The 20557-nt window shown below is 44.4% G+C and overlaps 1 protein-coding gene across 2 annotated transcripts in view; it reads left to right on the top strand.

The window, feature by feature from the left end:
- Positions 1-18431, top strand: part of LOC106612954 (serine/threonine-protein kinase ULK2) — a 75518-nt gene extending 57087 nt beyond the window's left edge. Inside the window, exons 15-26 of one of the 2 annotated variants that reach the window (XM_014214668.3) lie at positions 3922-4068; positions 5996-6144; positions 6280-6363; positions 9648-9919; positions 10047-10228; positions 12939-13048; positions 13404-13547; positions 13973-14187; positions 14283-14461; positions 14693-14811; positions 15007-15300; positions 15763-18431. In XM_014214668.3, the coding sequence (XP_014070143.3) occupies positions 3922-4068; positions 5996-6144; positions 6280-6363; positions 9648-9919; positions 10047-10228; positions 12939-13048; positions 13404-13547; positions 13973-14187; positions 14283-14461; positions 14693-14811; positions 15007-15300; positions 15763-15827 (1960 nt within the window). In that variant the 3' untranslated portion in view covers positions 15828-18431. The remainder of the gene's footprint in view (positions 1-3921; positions 4069-5995; positions 6145-6279; positions 6364-9647; positions 9920-10046; positions 10229-12938; positions 13049-13403; positions 13548-13972; positions 14188-14282; positions 14462-14692; positions 14812-15006; positions 15301-15762) is intronic. The other variant, XM_014214669.3, reaches the window with a different exon arrangement.
- The last annotated feature ends 2126 nt before the right edge of the window (positions 18432-20557 follow it).

Raw genomic sequence — 20557 nt, 5'->3', positions numbered from 1 at the left:
ATAGAAATGTAACCTAAACTCAGAGAGGATTAACAAACAGTCTGTTTGTGTCCCTAAGCTGGGATATTTCAGGATATTTCCACTGTCCGACTATTTTTTAGGTATTAGATCAATTTGATTTATAGCACATTGGACAGATCTAATAATGGTTGACACAAAACATAACACAATACATATGTGTGGTGAAATGATCAACGTTAAAAACCGACTGAATAGCTGATGGAAAAATTAACCAGTCTGATGTGCATGCTGCTATTTTAGCCCCAGATATTGTGTGTGTGTCTGTGTGCTGTGAATGAGCTCTGCATGAGTAAGTCATTCTGTCTACTCCACATGGACATGTCTATGTAGAACGCTACATAAAACACGCTACATCTCAGTGTGTCTGTCAGTGTGCACAGCAGCTGTGTTTTATACTCTTTAGTCATAAACGACATGCTATTTGTCTCTGAAAGCAATATATCAGTCTTCCATCTCTATGAAGCTATGTCAAAGCCTAAATAAGGCATTTTGTTCATGTCAAAATTGTGTAGATGTCTCAGATAAACGGCTACTGTGTATAGGTCAGTTATATCCTGAACCACCCAGACGAGGCAGGCCTGTGGTATAAGAATAGATCTCTTACACACACACAGGAAATCGCTTTGGGCAAATGTGACTGTTGTTGTCGCGGCATCTTAAATGACTGACACACACACACACACACACATATATATATACATACACACACACACACACACACACACACACTGAGAGCAGAGGCACAAACACCACTTCCTTGTCTCGTGTGACCCCCACACTCTGTGTTTGTAAATAGCCTGCAGCAAGACAATGCTCTCCACTGTCATCTATAATTTTATTTTTATTTTCACTCCCCATGTTCCTCTCCCTGTTTCTCTCTTTGTAAACAGCCTCCAGTAATACTGTTTTCTATCACTCGGTTTCTCTCTTTGTAAACAGCCTCCAGTAATACTGTTTTCTATCACTCGGTTTCTCTCTTTGTAAACAGCCTCCAGTAATACTGTTTTCTATCACTCGGTTTCTCTCTTTGTAAACAGCCTCCAGTAATACTGTTTTCTATCACTCGGTTTCTCTCTTTGTAAACAGCCTCCAGTAATACTGTTTTCTATCACTCAGTTTCCATTCTCTCTCACAGTTTTGTAGTCACCCTCATCTATTCCTTAGTTTGTTTCCCCTCGTGCTCTCCTCAAACAAATAGCTGCTTTCCTCCTTTCTCACCATCTCTCCATATTCATCTTTGGGGTGATGGTTTTTCTCTCCCCCTCTTTACCCTGTCTCTTAAAGTGATGCTCCAAAGGTTACGAATTGCAAATCGTAAAATATGTTAATACTTTTTAAGTACTTAAGATCCTGGGCTGCATCTTTAACTCTCTCTGTCTGTCCCTTTCCCTCATTCCTCCCCTCTTTGTTCTCTTTCCCTTGGTTCCTGGTTGTACTGCAAGGTGGTTAATACTCAGCCTGCCCCTCTGTGACCACTCTCTATTGTGGATGAGGTGAGGTGAGGAGCTAGTCTGAGTGCCAGAGAGTCCTTTTCTATTCCTGGAGGATCCCACCCCTCAGTCAGCTCACCTCCCACAGTCAATTGTTTTTCCCCTGTGCTCTGTCTGTCCTTAATCGATTCCTGAGCCAGGGAATGAGAGGGGGAGGGAGGGAGGGAGATGGGAGTGCAGAGAGACAGAGCCACTACTAAGGATGAATATGGAGAAAAGAAAGGAGTAGAAAGACGGTAAGTAGAAAGAGAGAACAGCTGCCTAGATGAATGAGGAGAGGGCAACGAGCAGACACAAAGCAAATAGAAAAAGGGGAGAGTATTTAGAGAGAGAGCGTGCACACAGAGGAGGAGAAGGAAAAGACAGTGCTGTGTTTCCATTCCCCTCTGGGTAGATGCAGTAAAGACAAACGGGTCAACAGTAAAGCAACACTGACCTAAAAAACTGCCTTTTGTTAGGGAGAGCACCCTGTGTAGCTCCAATGTCCCAATTAGCTTCTGTTCGAACACAACAGATTTTAACGACCTGCTCTGGGGATAAATGAATGTGTTAAACTTAATGACTGCATGGGGTAATACAGTGTACTGAGGTTAGAGAATAAACCACAGGAATAGTTGGTTTGTTTTCCATTTTTAAATGCCACTTTGATTAACCTTTTATGGCCCTTTTACTTTTGGTTGAAATCAATTGTTATTTGTCACATGCACTGAATACAACCTTACAGTGAAATGCGTACTTACAAGCCCTTAACCAACAATGCAGTTCTAAGAAAAAATATTTACTAAATAAACTAAAGTAATAAAAAGTAACACAATAGAATAATAATAATGAGGTTATGTACAGGGGGTACCGGTACACAGTGAATGTGCGGCGGTACAGGATAGAGTGACTATGCACAGGTAAAGTGACTATGCATAGATAATAACAGAGTAGAAGCAGTGTAAAAAAATAAAAGGGCGTGGGGTCAATGTAAATAGTCTGGGTAGCCATTTGATTAATTGTTCAGGATTCTTATGGCTTGGGGGTAGAAGCTGTTAAGAAGTCTTTTAGACCTAGACTTGGTGCTCTGGTATCATTTGCTGTGCGGTAGCAGAGAGAACAGTCTATGACTTGGGTGACTGGAGTCTTTGACAATTTTTTGGGCCTTCCTCTGACACCGCCTGGTATAGAGGTACGGATGGCAGGAAGCTTGGCCCCAGTGATGTACTGGGCCATACGCACTACCCTCTGTAGTGCCTTGCGCTCGGATGCAGAACAATTGCCATACCAGGCAGTGATGCAACTGGTCAAGATGCTCTCAATGGTGCAGCTGTGGAACTTTTTGAGAATCTGGGGACAATGTCAAATCTTTTCAGTCTCCTGCGGGGGAATAGGCGTTGTCGTGCCCTCTTCACAACTGTCTTGGTGTGTTTGGACCATGAAAGTTTGTTGGTGAGGGAGAGGTTGTTGTCTGGACACCACTGCCAGGTCTCTGACCTCCTCCCTATATGCTGACTCATCGTTGGAACTTGAAGGGCGATTGTGTCTAATCGAAAGCTATGTCAATGTGTGTCTTGTTGTAAAATGTGTTTATTTGCTTCTCGGAGTGGAAAGCAAACAAAGGAACCCCTCTGTGTCTTTGTCTGTGTGTTGCTGCTGTACAGAATAGACGGGTGGTCGCGTGCCTCACGTGTATCTCTCAGTCTATTCCCATGTCTCTGGTCTACACCCTCCCCCGCTAATCATCTTATTACATAATGCTGCTAGGCTGAATCTGTCCTGTTCTATAACATTTATATTCCTCCCCCCTTCCTCTCTTTCCCTTTTTCATTCTAAACCCAAGTGAACCCCCTATGGTTGACTCGTGTATGACTTTTGCTCAGGGAACATTTTGTACCAATCGAATAACAAAGGAATGCAAATTAGCCTGGCTTTTTTCCCTCCTGTCCCTCTGTGTCTGATAGAAAGGAGGAGGGCTCAGCACGTGCTATTGGCTGAGCCCACAAACCACAGTTTCTTCAGGCCCGCCCATAACTCCTCCTCTTGGCACAGACTGCTCCCGACTGATTGGGCAGATACGCGTGGGTTTACACAACAGCCCTGCCCCCTCTGGGTTGGGCCAGCCCCCTTACAGCAGGACTGACGTTTAGTTCCTCACCCAGCCTCAGTTGAAAATGCCATATGTGTAGAAGTAAACAAAGAACTCAGAGACATAGCCTAGTTAGAAACTTTGAGTCAGCCTAGAGTTTTATTTAGTCCAACTGTTGCGCTCTCCACGTTCTATTTATACAAATGTTGTCTCGGTAGGACTGAAGTATTTTTTAACATAGAGTTCTGTGGGTGTTGACATTCCTGAACAGATGGTGCAGTTTTGGCAGAACTAGCAGACAGACTGGCTAACGGGCCTGCTCTTCCCACTTCACCCTTCCAGGCAGCCGCAGACCACCGGACAGACCCCCATGGTGTCCCCTCGGGCAGAGACCACCCCCATCCCTGTGCCCACCCAGGTGCGGAACTACCAGCGCATCAAGCAGAACCTCTCCATCAGCCCCACCACCACGCTTTACAGCTCCCCCAGGTAAGAGACACTGTCTGAGGAAAAGGGCATCCAGTAGCAGTAGGGCGTCCAGTAGTAGGGAGTCCAGCAGTAGGGCGTCCAGTAGCAGAGAGAACAGTCAATGGCTTGGGTGGCTTTAGGGCCTTCCTTTGACACAGCCTGGTATAGAGGTCCTGGATGGCAAGGAGCTGGGCCTCAGTGATGTACTGGTCCATACGCACTACACTCTGTAGAGCCTTGCAGTCGAATACCTAGTATTTGCCATACCAAGCGGTGATGCAGCCAGTCAAGATGCTCTCAATGGTGCAGCTGTATAGCGTTTTGAGGTGCTCGTGTCCTGGGTGGTTCTCGAAGTACAACTGTCATGGTTAAGACATTTTTTGTCTTGTGTGTGCATACAGTCACACCTGGCTGATCAGAGACTAGTCTTTCATGTTGTTGGATTTCTTATGACTAACCTTTGGGTGGGAACAGGAAAATTCACCTTCAATTGTCAGTTATTGCATCAGGTAAAGTTTCACTAAGTTTCATCAGTTTAGTCAGTGGATATTGCTTGTTATATTGTGGTGTGATGGGGGGAGTGTTTCAAGACATAGAAAGGGAGGGAATAGGAGGAGGTTTTGAATCTCCTTTAGAGGCAAATTCGTTTTATTGTTGTGCTTCTATTGACTGTTGTGAGATGAGATAAGAACATTGCCACAGGGATTAGTATAGTGTTCCTGTGGTGCTTTTCCAAGCAGCCAGCGTTTTTTGTTAATGTAGGCTCTGCTATTATTGTGTTTCCATCAGGACTGTGACACTAAAGACTTGTGGCAAGCAGAATCAACAACATCTGCATCAAGTCTGTTGCTTTGCAAGAAGGTGTTAATGTTCAAAGTTAGCCATTGTTATGTAAATTCAAGCTGAGAAGTACCCAGGGCCTTGCCTTGGCTACAAGTTAGAGCAAGTCCACCGGAGCCCAATGAGACATGGGTGCTGGCCCGCATAGAAGGAAACAGAAAAGTCTGAGTCTTTTGGGTAAAACACTGGGGTAAATCCACAATGGGAATGCGGTACTGGAGTAGCCTAGCTCCACAGTGAACCCTCCGCCCCCTACCTACCCTCACCACAGGGCCCCAAAGCCTGGACAGTGGGTACTGAGTAGCCAGCCTCCCCCGACTGCTGACCCTTTTCCTTTGGCCCTGGGTCTTACTCTGTGTCCTCCAAGGAGGATTAAGCTCTCTGTCATAGACCGACTACCCTGTCGTTGACCGTGTCTGACTAGTTAACGAGTTAGCGTTTAGCGCCGGTTCTTTATGTTCAAGAAGAGATGAATGCAGAGAGCTAGCACAGCAGGCTAGCAGACAGACACTGTGCAGACATCTCAGGGGAAGACTGGCTTCCATATGTGCCCGCCTGCTGCCTACTCTTTCTCTGTCATACATATTTTTTTTTAAACTCCAGAAAGCTCAAGAGAGGAAGTGAGGCAAAAAGAGAGAGAGTGGAAGAGTACTCGCTGTCAGCACAACAGTTGCTAAACCAATGTTCCGACATGCTTGTTTTTTCACGAGGGTAGGCTAACAGCCATGTTGGAAGTGCTTGCAGCGTGACAGGGTGGTCTTGGCAGCAAACTGACGGTCGCTGAATAACTCCGGAAGTTGAAATTAGAGCCAAGTGAAAAAAGGAAACTGTTAGACACTGAGCTGAGGGAATAGAATCTAGCTAAGCTCATTGCCAAAAGTTCATGTTTTCAGATGTTTTAGAAAGGTTATTCAAGTGTTATTTGATGATAACATGAAGGATAGTGGTTGGAAACTAGAGCATCGCTGTAACTAAAAAGGGGGTTCATGAACTGTAGGTGGTGTTGGTTCTGGTGGACTAACAATGAATGTGTATAACATTTTTGTATGCATGTATTGTATATTTGTGATATCTAAACCTCCATTGTGTGTGCTTGTGGTCTATGCAGGTCTGGTACAGTGAGGCGGTCCAACACCAGTCCCATGGGTTTCCCTAAGGTTGGCTCTGGGTCCGCCAGCTCTGCAGACTGCAGCCCTCAGATGACAGGCAGACGTCTCTCCGTAGGCAGCTCCCGCCCATACTCCCCCTCACCTCTGGGTAAGAACATGCCCCAACATGTCCCCATCTCATATCATTCAACATGCCTGGCATCATAATCATTTTACATTGAAACCTTCTGTTGACATCTAATGCAACACTGCATTAATATGTCTGTGTGTGGTTCTCTTCAAGTGGGCACAATCCCAGAGCAGCTGGGTCACTGTTGCTGTGGACACACTAAGGGCCATGAGTCCCGCAGCCGCAGCTCCTCAGGAGGTGAGTTCAGTAGACAGACAGACCAATAGAATAAGGCTGGGTTTCCCAAAAACATCATAGCACTAAGATCTTCATTCCATTGAAGCTAAATGGACAACGTATGATCTTAGTGCTCTTGGGAAACCCAGCCTAGGATGACTTTTAAAGAGCTACAGACTAAAGGCAGCTACAGAAGTGTTTACATGTTCTTCCCTCTCTCCCCTCCCCTGAGGTGGATGTTTATGATTGACAAAGCCATGAGTCAGGTTTTATTTGAAATAACAAGTATTCCATTAACACTCTGGGAGGGAGGTTGTGTGTATGGGAGTTGGAGCCTTTCAACCACCCGTCCATGCAGATGTCAGAAGTGTGTCACAGTGCCAGTATCCATGGCAACCACAGTGTCATAGGAAGGACTTGCCTTGAGCAAAACAGTGCCGATACAGTTAGTACTTTGTCTCCTTTGGAAAACCTGGAGATTAACAACCCAGACCTGATGACCTGCTAAAGAAGAAACAACCCAGACCTGATGACCTGCTAAAGAAGAAACCAACCCAGACCTGATGACCTGCTAAAGAAGAAACAACCCAGACCTGATGACCTGCTAAAGAAGAAACCAACCCAGACCTGATGACCTGCTAAAGAAGAAACAACCCAGACCTGATGACCTGCTAAAGAAGAAACCAACCCAGACCTGATAAAGAAGAAACCAACCCAGACCTGATGACCTGCTAAAGAAGAAACAACCCAGACCTGATGACCTGCTAAAGAAGAAACAACCCAGACCTGATGACCTGCTAAAGAAGAAACCAACCCAGACCTGATGACCTGCTAAAGAAGAAACCAACCCAGACCTGATGACCTGCTAAAGAAGAAACCAACCCAGACCTGATGACCTGCTAAAGAAGAAACAACCCAGACCTGATGACCTGCTAAAGAAGAAACCAACCCAGACCTGATGACCTGCTAAAGAAGAAACAACACAGACCTGATGACCTGCTAAAGAAGAAACAACCCAGACCTGATGACCTGCTAAAGAAGAAACAACCCAGACCTGATGACCTGCTAAAGAAGAAACAACCCAGACCTGATGACCTGCTAAAGAAGAAACCAACCCAGACCTGATGACCTGCTAAAGAAGAAACAACCCAGACCTGATGACCTGCTAAAGAAGAAACAACCCAGACCTGATGACCTGCTAAAGAAGAAACCAACCCCAGACCTGATGACCTGCTAAAGAAGAAACAACCCAGACCTGATGACCTGCTAAAGAAGAAACAACCCAGACCTGATGACCTGCTAAAGAAGAAACCAACCCAGACCTGATGACCTGCTAAAGAAGAAACAACCCAGACCTGATGACCTGCTAAAGAAGAAACAACCCAGACCTGATGACCTGCTAAAGAAGAAACAACCCAGACCTGATGACCTGCTAAAGAAGAAACAACCCAGACCTGATGACCTGCTAAAGAAGAAACCAACCCAGACCTGATGACCTGCTAAAGAAGAAACAACCCAGACCTGATGACCTGCTACAAGAAGAAACCAACCCAGACCTGATGACCTGCTAAAGAAGAAACAACCCAGACCTGATGACCTGCTAAAGAAGAAACCAACCCAGACCTGATGACCTGCTAAAGAAGAAACAACCCAGACCTGATGACCTGCTAAAGAAGAAACAACCCAGACCTGATGACCTGCTAAAGAAGAAACCAACCCAGACCTGATGACCTGCTAAAGAAGAAACCAACCCAGACCTGATGACCTGCTAAAGAAGAAACAACCCAGACCTGATGACCTGCTAAAGAAGAAACCAACCCAGACCTGATGACCTGCTAAAGAAGAAACAACCCAGACCTGATGACCTGCTAAAGAAGAAACAACCCAGACCTGATGACCTGCTAAAGAAGAAACAACCCAGACCTGATGACCTGCTAAAGAAGAAACCAACCCAGACCTGATGACCTGCTAAAGAAGAAACAACCCAGACCTGATGACCTGCTAAAGAAGAAACAACCCAGACCTGATGACCTGCTAAAGAAGAAACCAACCCAGACCTGATGACCTGCTAAAGAAGAAACCAACCCAGACCTGATGACCTGCTAAAGAAGAAACAACCCAGACCTGATGACCTGCTAAAGAAGAAACAACCCAGACCTGATGACCTGCTAAAGAAGAAACAACCCAGACCTGATGACCTGCTAAAGAAGAAACAACCCAGACCTGATGACCTGCTAAAGAAGAAACCAACCCAGACCTGATGACCTGCTAAAGAAGAAACAACCCAGACCTGATGACCTGCTAAAGAAGAAACAACCCAGACCTGATGACCTGCTAAAGAAGAAACCAACCCAGACCTGATGACCTGCTAAAGAAGAAACCAACCCAGACCTGATGACCTGCTAAAGAAGAAACAACCCAGACCTGATGACCTGCTAAAGAAGAAACAACCCAGACCTGATGACCTGCTAAAGAAGAAACAACCCAGACCTGATGACCTGCTAAAGAAGAAACCACCCAGACCTGATGACCTGCTAAAGAAGAAACCAACCCAGACCTGATGACCTGCTAAAGAAGAAACAACCCAGACCTGATGACCTGCTAAAGAAGAAACCAATAGACTTGATGACCTGCTAAAGAAGAAACCAACCCAGACCTGATGACCTGCTAAAGAAGAAACCAACCCAGACCTGATGACCTGCTAAAGAAGAAACAACCCAGACCTGATGACCTGCTAAAGAAGAAACAACCCAGACCTGATGACCTGCTAAAGAAGAAACCAACCCAGACCTGATGACCTGCTAAAGAAGAAACAACCCAGACCTGATGACCTGCTAAAGAAGAAACAACCCAGACCTGATGACCTGCTAAAGAAGAAACCAACCCAGACCTGATGACCTGCTAAAGAAGAAACCAACCCAGACCTGATGACCTGCTAAAGAAGAAACAACCCAGACCTGATGACCTGCTAAAGAAGAAACCAATAGACTTGATGACCTGCTAAAGAAGAAACCAGTTTCCGGGGTCTTTTTGAACTTCTCAGCAGCAATACTCTGAATGATCAAGAGGCTCATAAAAACATTAACCTAGTTGGCCCTTCACTGCTGCTATTTTTGACTTGGTTTACAGTGGAAAAATACAAATTTCAAAACTGTAGAGCCATCTAGTGGTGAATTGTACATCTTCTCTAGATCAGTATGGGCCAACTCCACTGACACTATACTAACACTAATGTAACTGATGAAACTTAAATTTTTACATTAAGTGATAAATGACTTGTATGAATGACTGTGTGTCTCCTTTAGGTTCTCCAGTGCCGTCGTCCCAGTTACTGGGGGCTCGCCTTCAGAGTGCCCCCACCCTTACCGAGGTCTACCAAACCAGACAGAAACTCCACAAGCAGCTGTCAGACCCCATCCAGCCCTCCACCTCCAACTACCCCCCCAGCCACTCCCCTCATCTGGGTCGCCCTGGCAATCTAGGCACCTCCCCCACCAAACACCTGGGCACCTCTCCCCGCTCCTCTGATTGGCTGACAAAGTCACCGCTGCCCACCATCATTGGCTCCCCCACCAAGGTCGGTTAAGTTGATAACCATTTTGGCATATTTTAATCATAAGCCCAAATCTGTTTTGCTACGGTCCTACTTGCCACAACCTTGGAGTGAGTATTCCCAATAACTGTTGACCTCTGTCCCTGTTCAGCCCATCTCGGCTCCATTCAAGATCCCTAAGACGCAGGCGTCCTGTAACCTGATGGCCCTGGCAGACAGTCCCACACCCACTAAGACCCTGGCGGACGCACGGGACATCTGTGCCCACCACTGCACCCCCTATCCCAGTGGGCGCCAGTCTGCCCCTGAGGCCAGTAGGACCAACTTTGGCAGGTAATGTGAGCACTATGGTCTTTCTCTTTCTGTGTGGGTAATATACACTACATGACCAAATGTATGTGGACACCTGCTTGTTGAATATCTCATTCCAAAATCATGGGCGTTAATATGGAGTTGCTGCCCCCTTTGCTGCTATAACAGCCTACCCTCTTCTGAGAAGGCTTTACACTACATGTTGGAATTAAAGGTTGACCGATTATGATTTTTCAACGCTGATACCGATTATTGGAGGACCAAAATAAGCCGATGCCGATTTATAAATCGGCAGATTAATCGGTATCGGCTTATTTTGGTCCTCCAATAATCGGTATTGGCGTTGTAATGATGACAATACTGAATGAACAATGAAAATAAAATACTTAATACAATAATAATACAATAATACATACATAAAATCTATTTAGTCTCAAATAAATAATAAAACATGCTCAATTTGGTTTAAATAATGCAAAAACAGTGTTGGAGAAGAAAGTAAAAGTGCAACATGCACCATGTAAAAAAGCTAACGTTTAAGTTTCTTGCTCAGAACATGAGAACATATGAAGCTGGTGGTTCAATATTCCCAGTTTTTCAATATTTCCAGTTAAGAAGTTTTAGGTTGTAGTTATTATAGGAATTATGACGCGGCAACTATTTCTCTCTATACCATTTGTATTTCATATACCTTTGACTATTGGATGTTCTAATAGGCACTTTAGTATTGCCAGCCTAATCTCAGGAGTTGATAGGTTTGAAATCATAAACAGCGTGTGAATCAAGCATTGCTAAGAGCTGCTGGCAAACACAGTAACGTTTGAATGAATGCTTACGATGCTGCCGCCTACCACCACTCAGTCAGACTGCTCTATCAAATATCAAATCATAGATTTAATTATAATATAATAAACACAGAAATACGAGCCTTTGGTCATTAATATGGTCAAATCCGGAAACTATCATTTCGAAAACAAAACGTTTATTCTTTCAGTGAAATACGGAACCGTTCCGTGTTTTATCGAACGGGTGGCAACGCTTAGTCTAAATATTTCTGTTACATTGCACAACCTTCAATGTTATGTCATAATTATGTAAAACTCTGGCAAATTAGTTCGCAACGAGCCAGGCGGCCCAAACTGTTACATAAACCCTGACTCTGCGTGCAATGAACGCAAGCGAAGTGACACAATTTCCCTAGTTAATATTGCCTGCTAACATGAATTTCTTTTAACTAAATATGCAGGCTTAAAAAAATATACTTCTGTGTATTGATTTTAAGAAAGGCATTGATGTTTATGGTTAGGTACATTCGTGCAACGATTGTGTTTTTTTCGCGAATGCGCTTTTTTGTTAAATCATCCCCCATTTGGCGAAGTAGGCTGTGATTCGATGATAAATTAACAGGCACCGCATTGATTATATGCAACGCAGGACAAGCTAGTTAACCTAGTAATATCATCAACCATGTGTAGTTAACTAGTGATTATGTGAAGATTGATTGTTTTTTATAAGATAAGTTTAACGCTAGCTAGCAACTTACCTTGGCTCCTTGCTGCACTCGCGTAACAGGTGGTCAGCCTGCCACACAGTTTAATCGGCGTCCAAAAATGCTGATTACCGATTGTTATGAAAAACTTGACATCGGTTAATCGACCAATTTATCGGTCGACCTCTAGTTGGAATATTGCTGTGGGGACTTGCTTCCATTCAGCCACAAGCATTAGTGAGGTCGGGCACTGATATTGGGCAATTAGGCCTGGCTCGCAGTCGGCATTCCAATTCATCCCAAAGGTGTTCGATGGGGTTGAGGTTAGGGCTCTGTGCAGGCCAGTCAAGTTCTTCCACACCGATCTTGACAAACCATTTCTGTATGGACCTCGCTTTGTACACGAGGCCATTGTCATGCTGAAACAGGAAAGGGCCTTCCCCAAACTGTTGCCACAAAGTTGGAAGCACATAATTGTCTAGAATGTCATTGTATGCTGTAGCATTAAGATTTCCCTTCACTGGAACTAAGGTGACTAGCCCGAACCATGAAAAACAGCCCCAGACCATTATTAGTCCGTCCGACTGCCAGATGGTGAAGCGTGATTCATCACTCCAGAGAACGCGTTTCCACTGCTCCAGAGGCCAATGACAGCAAGCTTTACACCACTACAGCCAACTCTTGGCATTGTGCATGGTGGTCTTAGGCTTGTGTGCAGCTGCTTGGCCATGGAAACCCATTTCATGAAGATCCCGACAAACGGTTATTATGCTGACATTGCTTTCAGAGGCAGTTTGGAACTCTGTAGTGAGTTTTGCAACCAAGGATAGACAATTTTTACGAGCTTCAGCACTCGGCGGTCCCATTCTGTGAGCTTGTGTGGCCTACCACTTCGCAGCTGAGCCTTGTTGCTCCCAGACATTTCCACTTCACAATAACAGCACTTACAGTTGACCGGGGGAGCGCTAGCAGGGCAGAAATTTGACAAACTGACTTGTTGGAAAGGTGGCATCCTATGACGGTGCCACATCGAAGTCACTGAGCTCTTCAGTAAGGCCATTCTACGGCCAATGTTTGGCTATGGAGATTGCATGGCCGTGTGCTCGATTTTATAAACCTTTCAGCAACGGGTGTGGCTGAAATAGCCGAATACACTAATTTGAAGCGGTGTCCACACACTTTTGTATATATAGTGTATCTCTTCCTCATCTCAATGTGTTCTGCATGTATTTCTCTTCCCAGGTCTGTCAGTACTGGCCGTCTGTCTGAACAGCCAATCAGAATCACTCTAGGGGGACAGCCCTACCAGGGAAGCACGGACAGCCTCAACACAGAGCGGCCCATGGATACAGGTAAATAAACACACACTGACACACACACACACTGTTCTAGTTTGTCCTCACCGGTATAATTAATGGAACAGATGTTTGTACCTTTAATTAGAAAACAGCTGGAGACAGAAAATGGGTTGTGAAATTAGAGAGTTTAGTAAGAAATAACCTAGCTAGTAAACTGACCTGGACAACAATGGTTTAGTAGATGACACTTGTCATTGTCCCAAAGAACAAGACTAATACAAAGACTCACCAGTCTTTCTGCTTCATGGCTTCTCGCCCTGCATGAACTGCTTGGATTGGCTGCTCTGACAGGCACTTCCTGTGAGAGCTTGATTGGCTTAGTGTGAATGACCGCCCCCTCCCTCCCTAGCCCCGGCAGGACCGTTTGGGCTGGCTCAGCTTCAGGGCGGGGCGGCGAGTCCCCGGACCGTTCTCTTCACCGTGGGCTCGCCCCCCAACAGCAGCACCCCCCCTACCTGCAGCCACCTGGGCACCCGGCCGCGCACCACCTCAGGTGAGACCGCTCACTGCGTCAGCGGCTAACCTGCTAGGCTAACCATTTGCTAAACCCCACTTCCCAAAGCTACACCCTCCTAGCTAACGCTAATTACTATGACACTCAATGTTGCCTACCTGGAGTGAAGCGCTCACTCAGGGGTAGTGGTTCCAGTGCCAGTCCCCTGAGGTACATAACTGCAATTTAGTGGGCAATCTCTCTCCCTCTCCTTGTGCTGTCCATCTTAGTGGGTACTATCAATAATAGTCTGTCTCAGTGGACTGAACATTGTTCTGGAAAATAAAATAAAAATTGTATCTTAAAATCTGAAATTCTCTAGAATTCAAATTCAACCAATGAAAAGAGCAATCAAATTATGCCAAAGTGATAGGTCTACAAAATGACTCACATGAACAATAAAGTTATATCCCTCTCGATCTCAGTGGGCTCCAACAGTTCGGCAGGCTCCCTGTGCTCCACCAGTGGGCGAGTTTATGTGGGCTCTCCTCCAGGCATGGCAATTGGGACCCCTCCCCAAGGGGGGGCAGAGGCAGGTCCCAGCAGCCTACGCTATGTCCCTTACGGTACCTCTCCCCCCAGCCTGGATGGATTCATCACCTTCGAGGCCCCAGAGCTACCTGAGGAGACACTCATGGAGGTGAGAGAGGGGACCTTCTGTGTGTGTGTGTGTCATTTCTATTTGCACACGTTTTTATGTGATATCTGACCTGTATCACGTGTTTGTGACTACAGCGAGAGCACACAGACACTCTGATGCACCTACGGATGATGCTGTCCTTCACTGACTGTGTCCTGGATATCGCAGCGGTGCGAGCAGGAGGGGCAGACTTGGGTATATCGGCTGCCTCCCTCTACCCCCCTCAGGAGAGTGTGGTAGTGGACCAGATCAGCCAGCTCAGCAAGGAGTGGGGGTAAGGGAGAGACCAAATATGCGGGGAGGGTCAGTTTAACTGAATGTATTTTGGTTTTAGTTCGGACCCAAACCTGTTGCATTTCGTCAGTGATGCACAAAAAACGTTGTTTCATCACAATTTAAATAAATGTTGTGAAAGAAAAGGATGATTTTATTTTTTTAGAAAGAAAAGCCATGAAAAGAAGTAAGATGTATAGGTTAGTAATGTGTGCTGTACTGCCCTCTACAGGCAGGTGGAGCAGCTGGTGCTGTACATGAAGGCTGCCCAGCTCCTAGCCTCCTCCCTCCACCTGGCCAAGGCCCAGATTAAATCAGCCAAGCTCAACCCCTCCAGTGCAGTCAAGCAGGGTAAGACAGTAGTCCCCAGACCGGTAACAGTACCATTACACTATAGTATTTATGGAAAAAAATACATTTTTTAAAAACGGCACACTAACTTAAAATATCATTAGTATCCAGATGCATGTATAATACTTAGATATCATTATTTTAGTTTATTTTGAGCATAACTAGCTTTCTCTCCCCCTCCCTCCCCTTGCTCAGTGGTGAAGAGTCTGAACGAGCGTTACAAGAGCTGCATCTCCCTGTGTCGTCGGCTCACAGACAAGCTGAACCACTTCTTCTCCGACAAGCAGCGCTTTGTAGACGAGATCAACAGTGTGACCGCAGAGAAACTCATCTACAACCACGCTGTGGAAACAGTGCAGTCTGCAGCTCTGGATGAGATGTTTCAGCAGACGGAGGACATAGCCTACCGCTACAACAAGGCTGCCATGCTGCTAGATGGCCTCTCCAAGATCCTCCAGGACCCTGCAGACATTGAAAATGTGGCCAAGTGTAAGTATCCACCCACCGTCCTCAACTATAGATTGGATACCAGTCTGTTTCTGCCACGCCATTGATATGTCATGTATGGCCAAAGGCACAAATCCATCTGACAACCAGGCTAGACTCCCCCAACAGGCTCTGTCAGAGACCAGACTAGCTTATCACATTGTAGTGTATCAGAGACTCTGGTGTAGTGGACATGGATATTAGTATGGACAGTCAAGTGTGTTAACTAGAGTCTCTTGAGAACAATCCCTTTGACCTCTTATCATAATGGTAACCGGCACTCACAGGCTTGCTTCAACCACTTACTCTATCTCTGAGCTGCATTCAGATGAGGCTTCAATCAGAGTAGGTTTAGAGTGCATTATGATGCTTTGACAGAGTGTGTGGCATGGCAGCCAAGGCATTGTGACATGGAACATCCGCTCCAGTGACTGTGTTCTGATTGTGTTTGTGTCTCCTCAACAGACAAGGCCAGTGTGGACCGGAGAATCTCTGCCCTCTGCTACTGCACTGTCACACTGTACGAGTAGCAGATCACACACACACACATCAGGGGCAGCTGTGACCTCCCTGCCTTCCTTCTCTGCCCAGAGGGACCACTCTCTACCCTAACCATAGAAACTTGAGAACAAGCACAGAACCCCAATGTTCACTCACGTAGCAGTTCAAGTAACTTTCAGATTCTTTATCTTTTTCTGAGTTTAAGCAAACAGCAACACGACATATAGTATTAAACCTTCTTTGGCATCGCAGACTGACCGCTGAAGTGCAGAAGAGATGATGCACACATTCACTACCAAAGATGATCCAATGATCCTGCAACAGACATTCACAGGACATGAACAAGACGCAGGCATCTTCTCGCATGCTGTCTGTCAACCGACTCCTGGAAGAGAGTGGGACGAGGACACACACCACCAGATCAAACAAACTACCCAGCTTTTTGTTTCTGACTTGCAGGATTTTTAAAATTATTTTGTACCAGAAGAAAGAGATTGACATGAGGACAATGACAACCCAGAGACTTATACACCGATGAAAAAGAAAACGTTTTAATGCAATTCACAGTTGTTATTATAATAATGTAAAGGTTTTTACTCTGTGTTATTAATGCTGTTGTGATTATTTATTGGTTTGGGATAGAAGAAGAAGGATGATGTGATCCCCGCCTGACATCGTCTTTAGTATTGAAGTGGAAGGAAGGAGTATATGAGATTAGTCAACTTAAAGGCAGGCAGTCTGGCCAACACTGAAACAAATACACACACACTTAAACGCCCAAACACACACTTTACAGTACAAGAATACACACACACACTGTTGTTACACACATGGAAGGAATCCTGAAGAGCAAAGGAATCTGTAGATTTGTAATTAGATCTTTTTGTTCATTTGTTAGCTGAAGCACTTTATTGTGAAATGTGGGGGGGACACTTTGCCATGACAATTTAGGTAAGAGAAGTGTGAAGGCTGCGAGCTGTAGCTCAAGTGGGTTAAAGGGATGGGGGGGGGGGTCTCTCACACCCTCCTCAGCCTGCAACACCACTCGCCCTGCCACAGCTCTCCCTCATTGCTGGGCAACCTGCTCGCATGCTCTCTGAATAAGTGTTGCCATGGAAATGGGGTGAGGGGTCATATGAAACATCCAGTCTCTACACATCTCCACACCACTGGTGGGCTTTTAGAATACTATGGTAAGAAGAAGCCTGTGGGTGACAGAGAATCAGACTAAAATTGACGTTTTCTTTGCCTGTGGAACTTTTAGCGGTGACCAGCATAGGCATTTGGGGAGGAGGGGCTCCTGATCAGTTAACCAAGGGGGCACCCCCCTCTCCAGGGTGAATCAAGACAAAACAGTCAAATTACTTGAGTAATTACCTTAAGTTTCATTTTCGCTAAATAATACAGAAACAAGCTTTTTTATGTTCATACATGAATAACTGTAGCTAATTTCCTTGTAAATTGATGTTTGCAAGAGTGTAAAAAATGTGTATGTTGTGCATGGGATTTTGTTATTTTGTTTTCCTAAGTGTGTGTGAGAGCACAGTGAGAGAGTGAGGGGGTCAGTGAGCGAGACAACGCCATTGGATGCCCTGCCTCTCAAAGAGCACAAACATTTTTATGTACATAGAGATTTGATATGTCCTTTTAACCACGCCTGCCACGGGTTCAGTCAACCTACCTCCATTAGAGGTCCCTGGCACAGAGGAAGGTGCCAACCACACGGCAGCTGCTCAGAACATCTTCACACAACTTCCTCTTTGTACTAGGACTGTTCATATACTATACTGGATATGGAAATTCTATGTGGAGAGATCAAATCTACGGTGTATTGGAAGTAAAGAAAGGCAGTGCCTAGCAACCATTCAAGTCTGTTCTCTCCCCAAACATCTGCTGTGCTCGCAATACAATAGTGTTAGTGAGTCTGCACACGTCAGGTATGCAAAAGGCCAGTGATCATAGAAAGTCCATTACAGAAGAATAGCTGCCTCATAAGCCTGTTTGAAAAGTGGGCAGACTCCTTTGATTTCCTATTGTACAAGTGTGAATACTGTGTAATGCATAAACTTGCAACTGGTGGCCACTAGGTTTTTTTTATGATGTACTGTTCTTTTTTTATAGACATATCCAAGTTTCTGTGATTTATTTTGGTTTTGTTCTTCTTGTGTCCTCTCCCCTGCTGGTGAGCACTGCACCACAAAAAGCCTTTTCTGTGCACTGAGTTGAGGGAGGAATAAATTAAAAACAATAGTCTGTCTGAATTGACCTAATACATGCATCTATTTATAGCGCTGGGGTTTTAGGCCACACACCCTCTCTAGCAGTAGTTTATGAAGAATGGAGTACTAACGATGGACTGTTTTAGAGACAAACCATTGGTACTAAGCACATGTTATATCCCGTAGAGTGAATGTATTTACCCTCCCTGTCATTTGCACCTGAAGCTGAATGCATACCAACTCTTGTGATGGTCAATCCCCCCCGAACCGACCACGAAAATGCAACTGAATTTCCACACACCTCTTTTTCAATGAGAAATGTTAATGTTTTACTTGATATGTGTTAAAGGGCATCTTTCTTTATGGAACTCTACAAATTCAGCCTTTGTTAATTAAAAAGAAAAGTTGGAACTACATGCATGGTCTGTCTTACTTCATGGAAAATACTAATATAACATTTGTGGGTCTTCGAGGGACCCCATTTGAGCCAATTAGCAGTAATTTTGACTCAAACATTCAATAGATTGAGCCAGAATCCTTTTTTTTTTTTTGCACAACATCAATATACAGCTTCAAAGTATGTTTCAAACCATCATGTCAATTACATTGCCCACCAGTCCATAGTTCTGGTGGTGGTTACATTTCTCCAGCCCCATCCCTCAGCTGGAGTAACTTTTTATCATCTGTAACAAGCATCCCCATCCATACAGATTCTGATAACATAATTAGCTACACAAGGGGCTCATTCTCTGAATATCACCTAATAAATTAACAGGATTCCAAAATCATACGGTTCTCTATGGAACTATTCTAACTCTTCCAGTCATTTACTGCCAAATAGAAGGTGACAGATGGGGAGGAAGGGATATTTTAGGACTGTTACTGCCTATGTTTTCTGAGGACACAGTCAGCAAATTATTTATCCTTGAAACAAATTCTGCATACAAATTGATCTAGTACACAAACTGTTTGTGGCAACCTTTTAATCTCGACTTCAGCTGTTTTCTTTTTACAGACCTGAACAAGTCCAGTTAGAGGAGAGGTGCGGCCAGGTTCCAAAATTATTCTGACAAGAGGACCACTTCTGTGAAAAAAAGGAGAGGGAAGCCCACAGTTGAAAAGTCATTGTATTGTTTTCTCTCTCCACTTCAGTGTTTTTCATACCTGCCTCTTCATTTGTGTGTGTGTGTGTGTGTGTGTGTGTGTGTGTGTGTGTGTGTGTGTGTGTGTGTGTTGTGGCCCACTCTCTGTCATTATACTGTGAAAACAATTAATGTAGCCCAGAACCCACAGATGAACAGCGTCACGCCCAATATTGTGCAGCAATGGCCTTTTCTTCCTCTTAAAGCTTTGTTAACACCCAGTGCCCCTGTTGCTGTTTATGTCTACATCAACCATTTGTTAGTTGCTATGAATGGCCTTCATCACCATATTGAGGCTGCAGTAGATGTAAAGAACTAAAAGCATGGAATCCATTAGTCTGCATTATTGGGGACATTTCCCATTAACCAAACTAAATTTGTTGCCTTTTTATACTTAGATTTCCTAAATGCAATCTTGAGTTAGGCTACGTAACATTGTTAAATTCTGTTAGGCATACCCTTAGGCATTCTAGTGTTTCTAGATAGATAATAGATACAGTAGGCTATTTGGGGTTTCACATTTCATTAACAGCCACATTTTCCCTAAGGTGTGCAAGCGCAAAAATATTCTAAATTTCCTTTAGCCAAAAGGGCTATGTTTCCTAAAGTAGAACCCAATCATGTTGAGTAAAAACAGATGTCCTATAGAGTACCACAGTATGAGTCATAATACCCATAAAAACTAGCAGTCAAACAGGGAAATGATTCCAATCGTTTTTACGCCGTTCATTTTTCCTATATGGGATTTTAGAAGCACTTCAAATAAGGGCTGTTTCATGTAGTCTTACCCTGGCGTGAAGTTTTGATAACTGTAAATCTCTCTAGAAGAAGGTGACTTATCAAAATATATGCCTGTATTTCCCCCACCAAAAATGAAACGCTAATTAGCTGCTAATGTGGCTATCACAAAGAATTACAAATGCCATGATGATCTGGACGAGACTGCTGAATCAAGATAAAGATAAGTCTCTCTGGATTAACTATCTAATGTTAGCTTAATGTAGTAATTAAGAAATGTCTACATTTCTTTAAATGGACAATTCTGTGAAGTCTTGTGCACGTTTAAAATTGACATAATACCTGTTAGCAAAGGTGCCAGCTAGAGATGATGTGCAGGAGCTTGCAGGGATTTATAGTTTGCATTATGTCTACTTTGATACGAATTAGCATTTTCGAATCAGAGTAAATGGAGCCAAATATATTGATATGTCACCTTGTCCGAGAGAGATTTACATGGTTATCAACGCCTACACGAAACACAGCCTTTATTTTAATGCCCAATGTGAAAAATGAATGGTGAGTGAACGATTGGAACCATTTCCGTGTTTGACGCTAGGTTCTATGGGTATTATGACACTTCCACTGTGAGGCTCTATTGCATAACATTCTGTATATCTG

This window comes from Salmo salar, chromosome 09, assembly GCF_965601325.2.
Source record: "Salmo salar chromosome 09, fSalSal1, whole genome shotgun sequence".
Lineage (NCBI taxonomy): Eukaryota > Metazoa > Chordata > Actinopteri > Salmoniformes > Salmonidae > Salmo > Salmo salar.
Note: the sequence above shows the minus strand (reverse complement) of the source record. Positions and strands in the feature narration are given on the sequence as shown.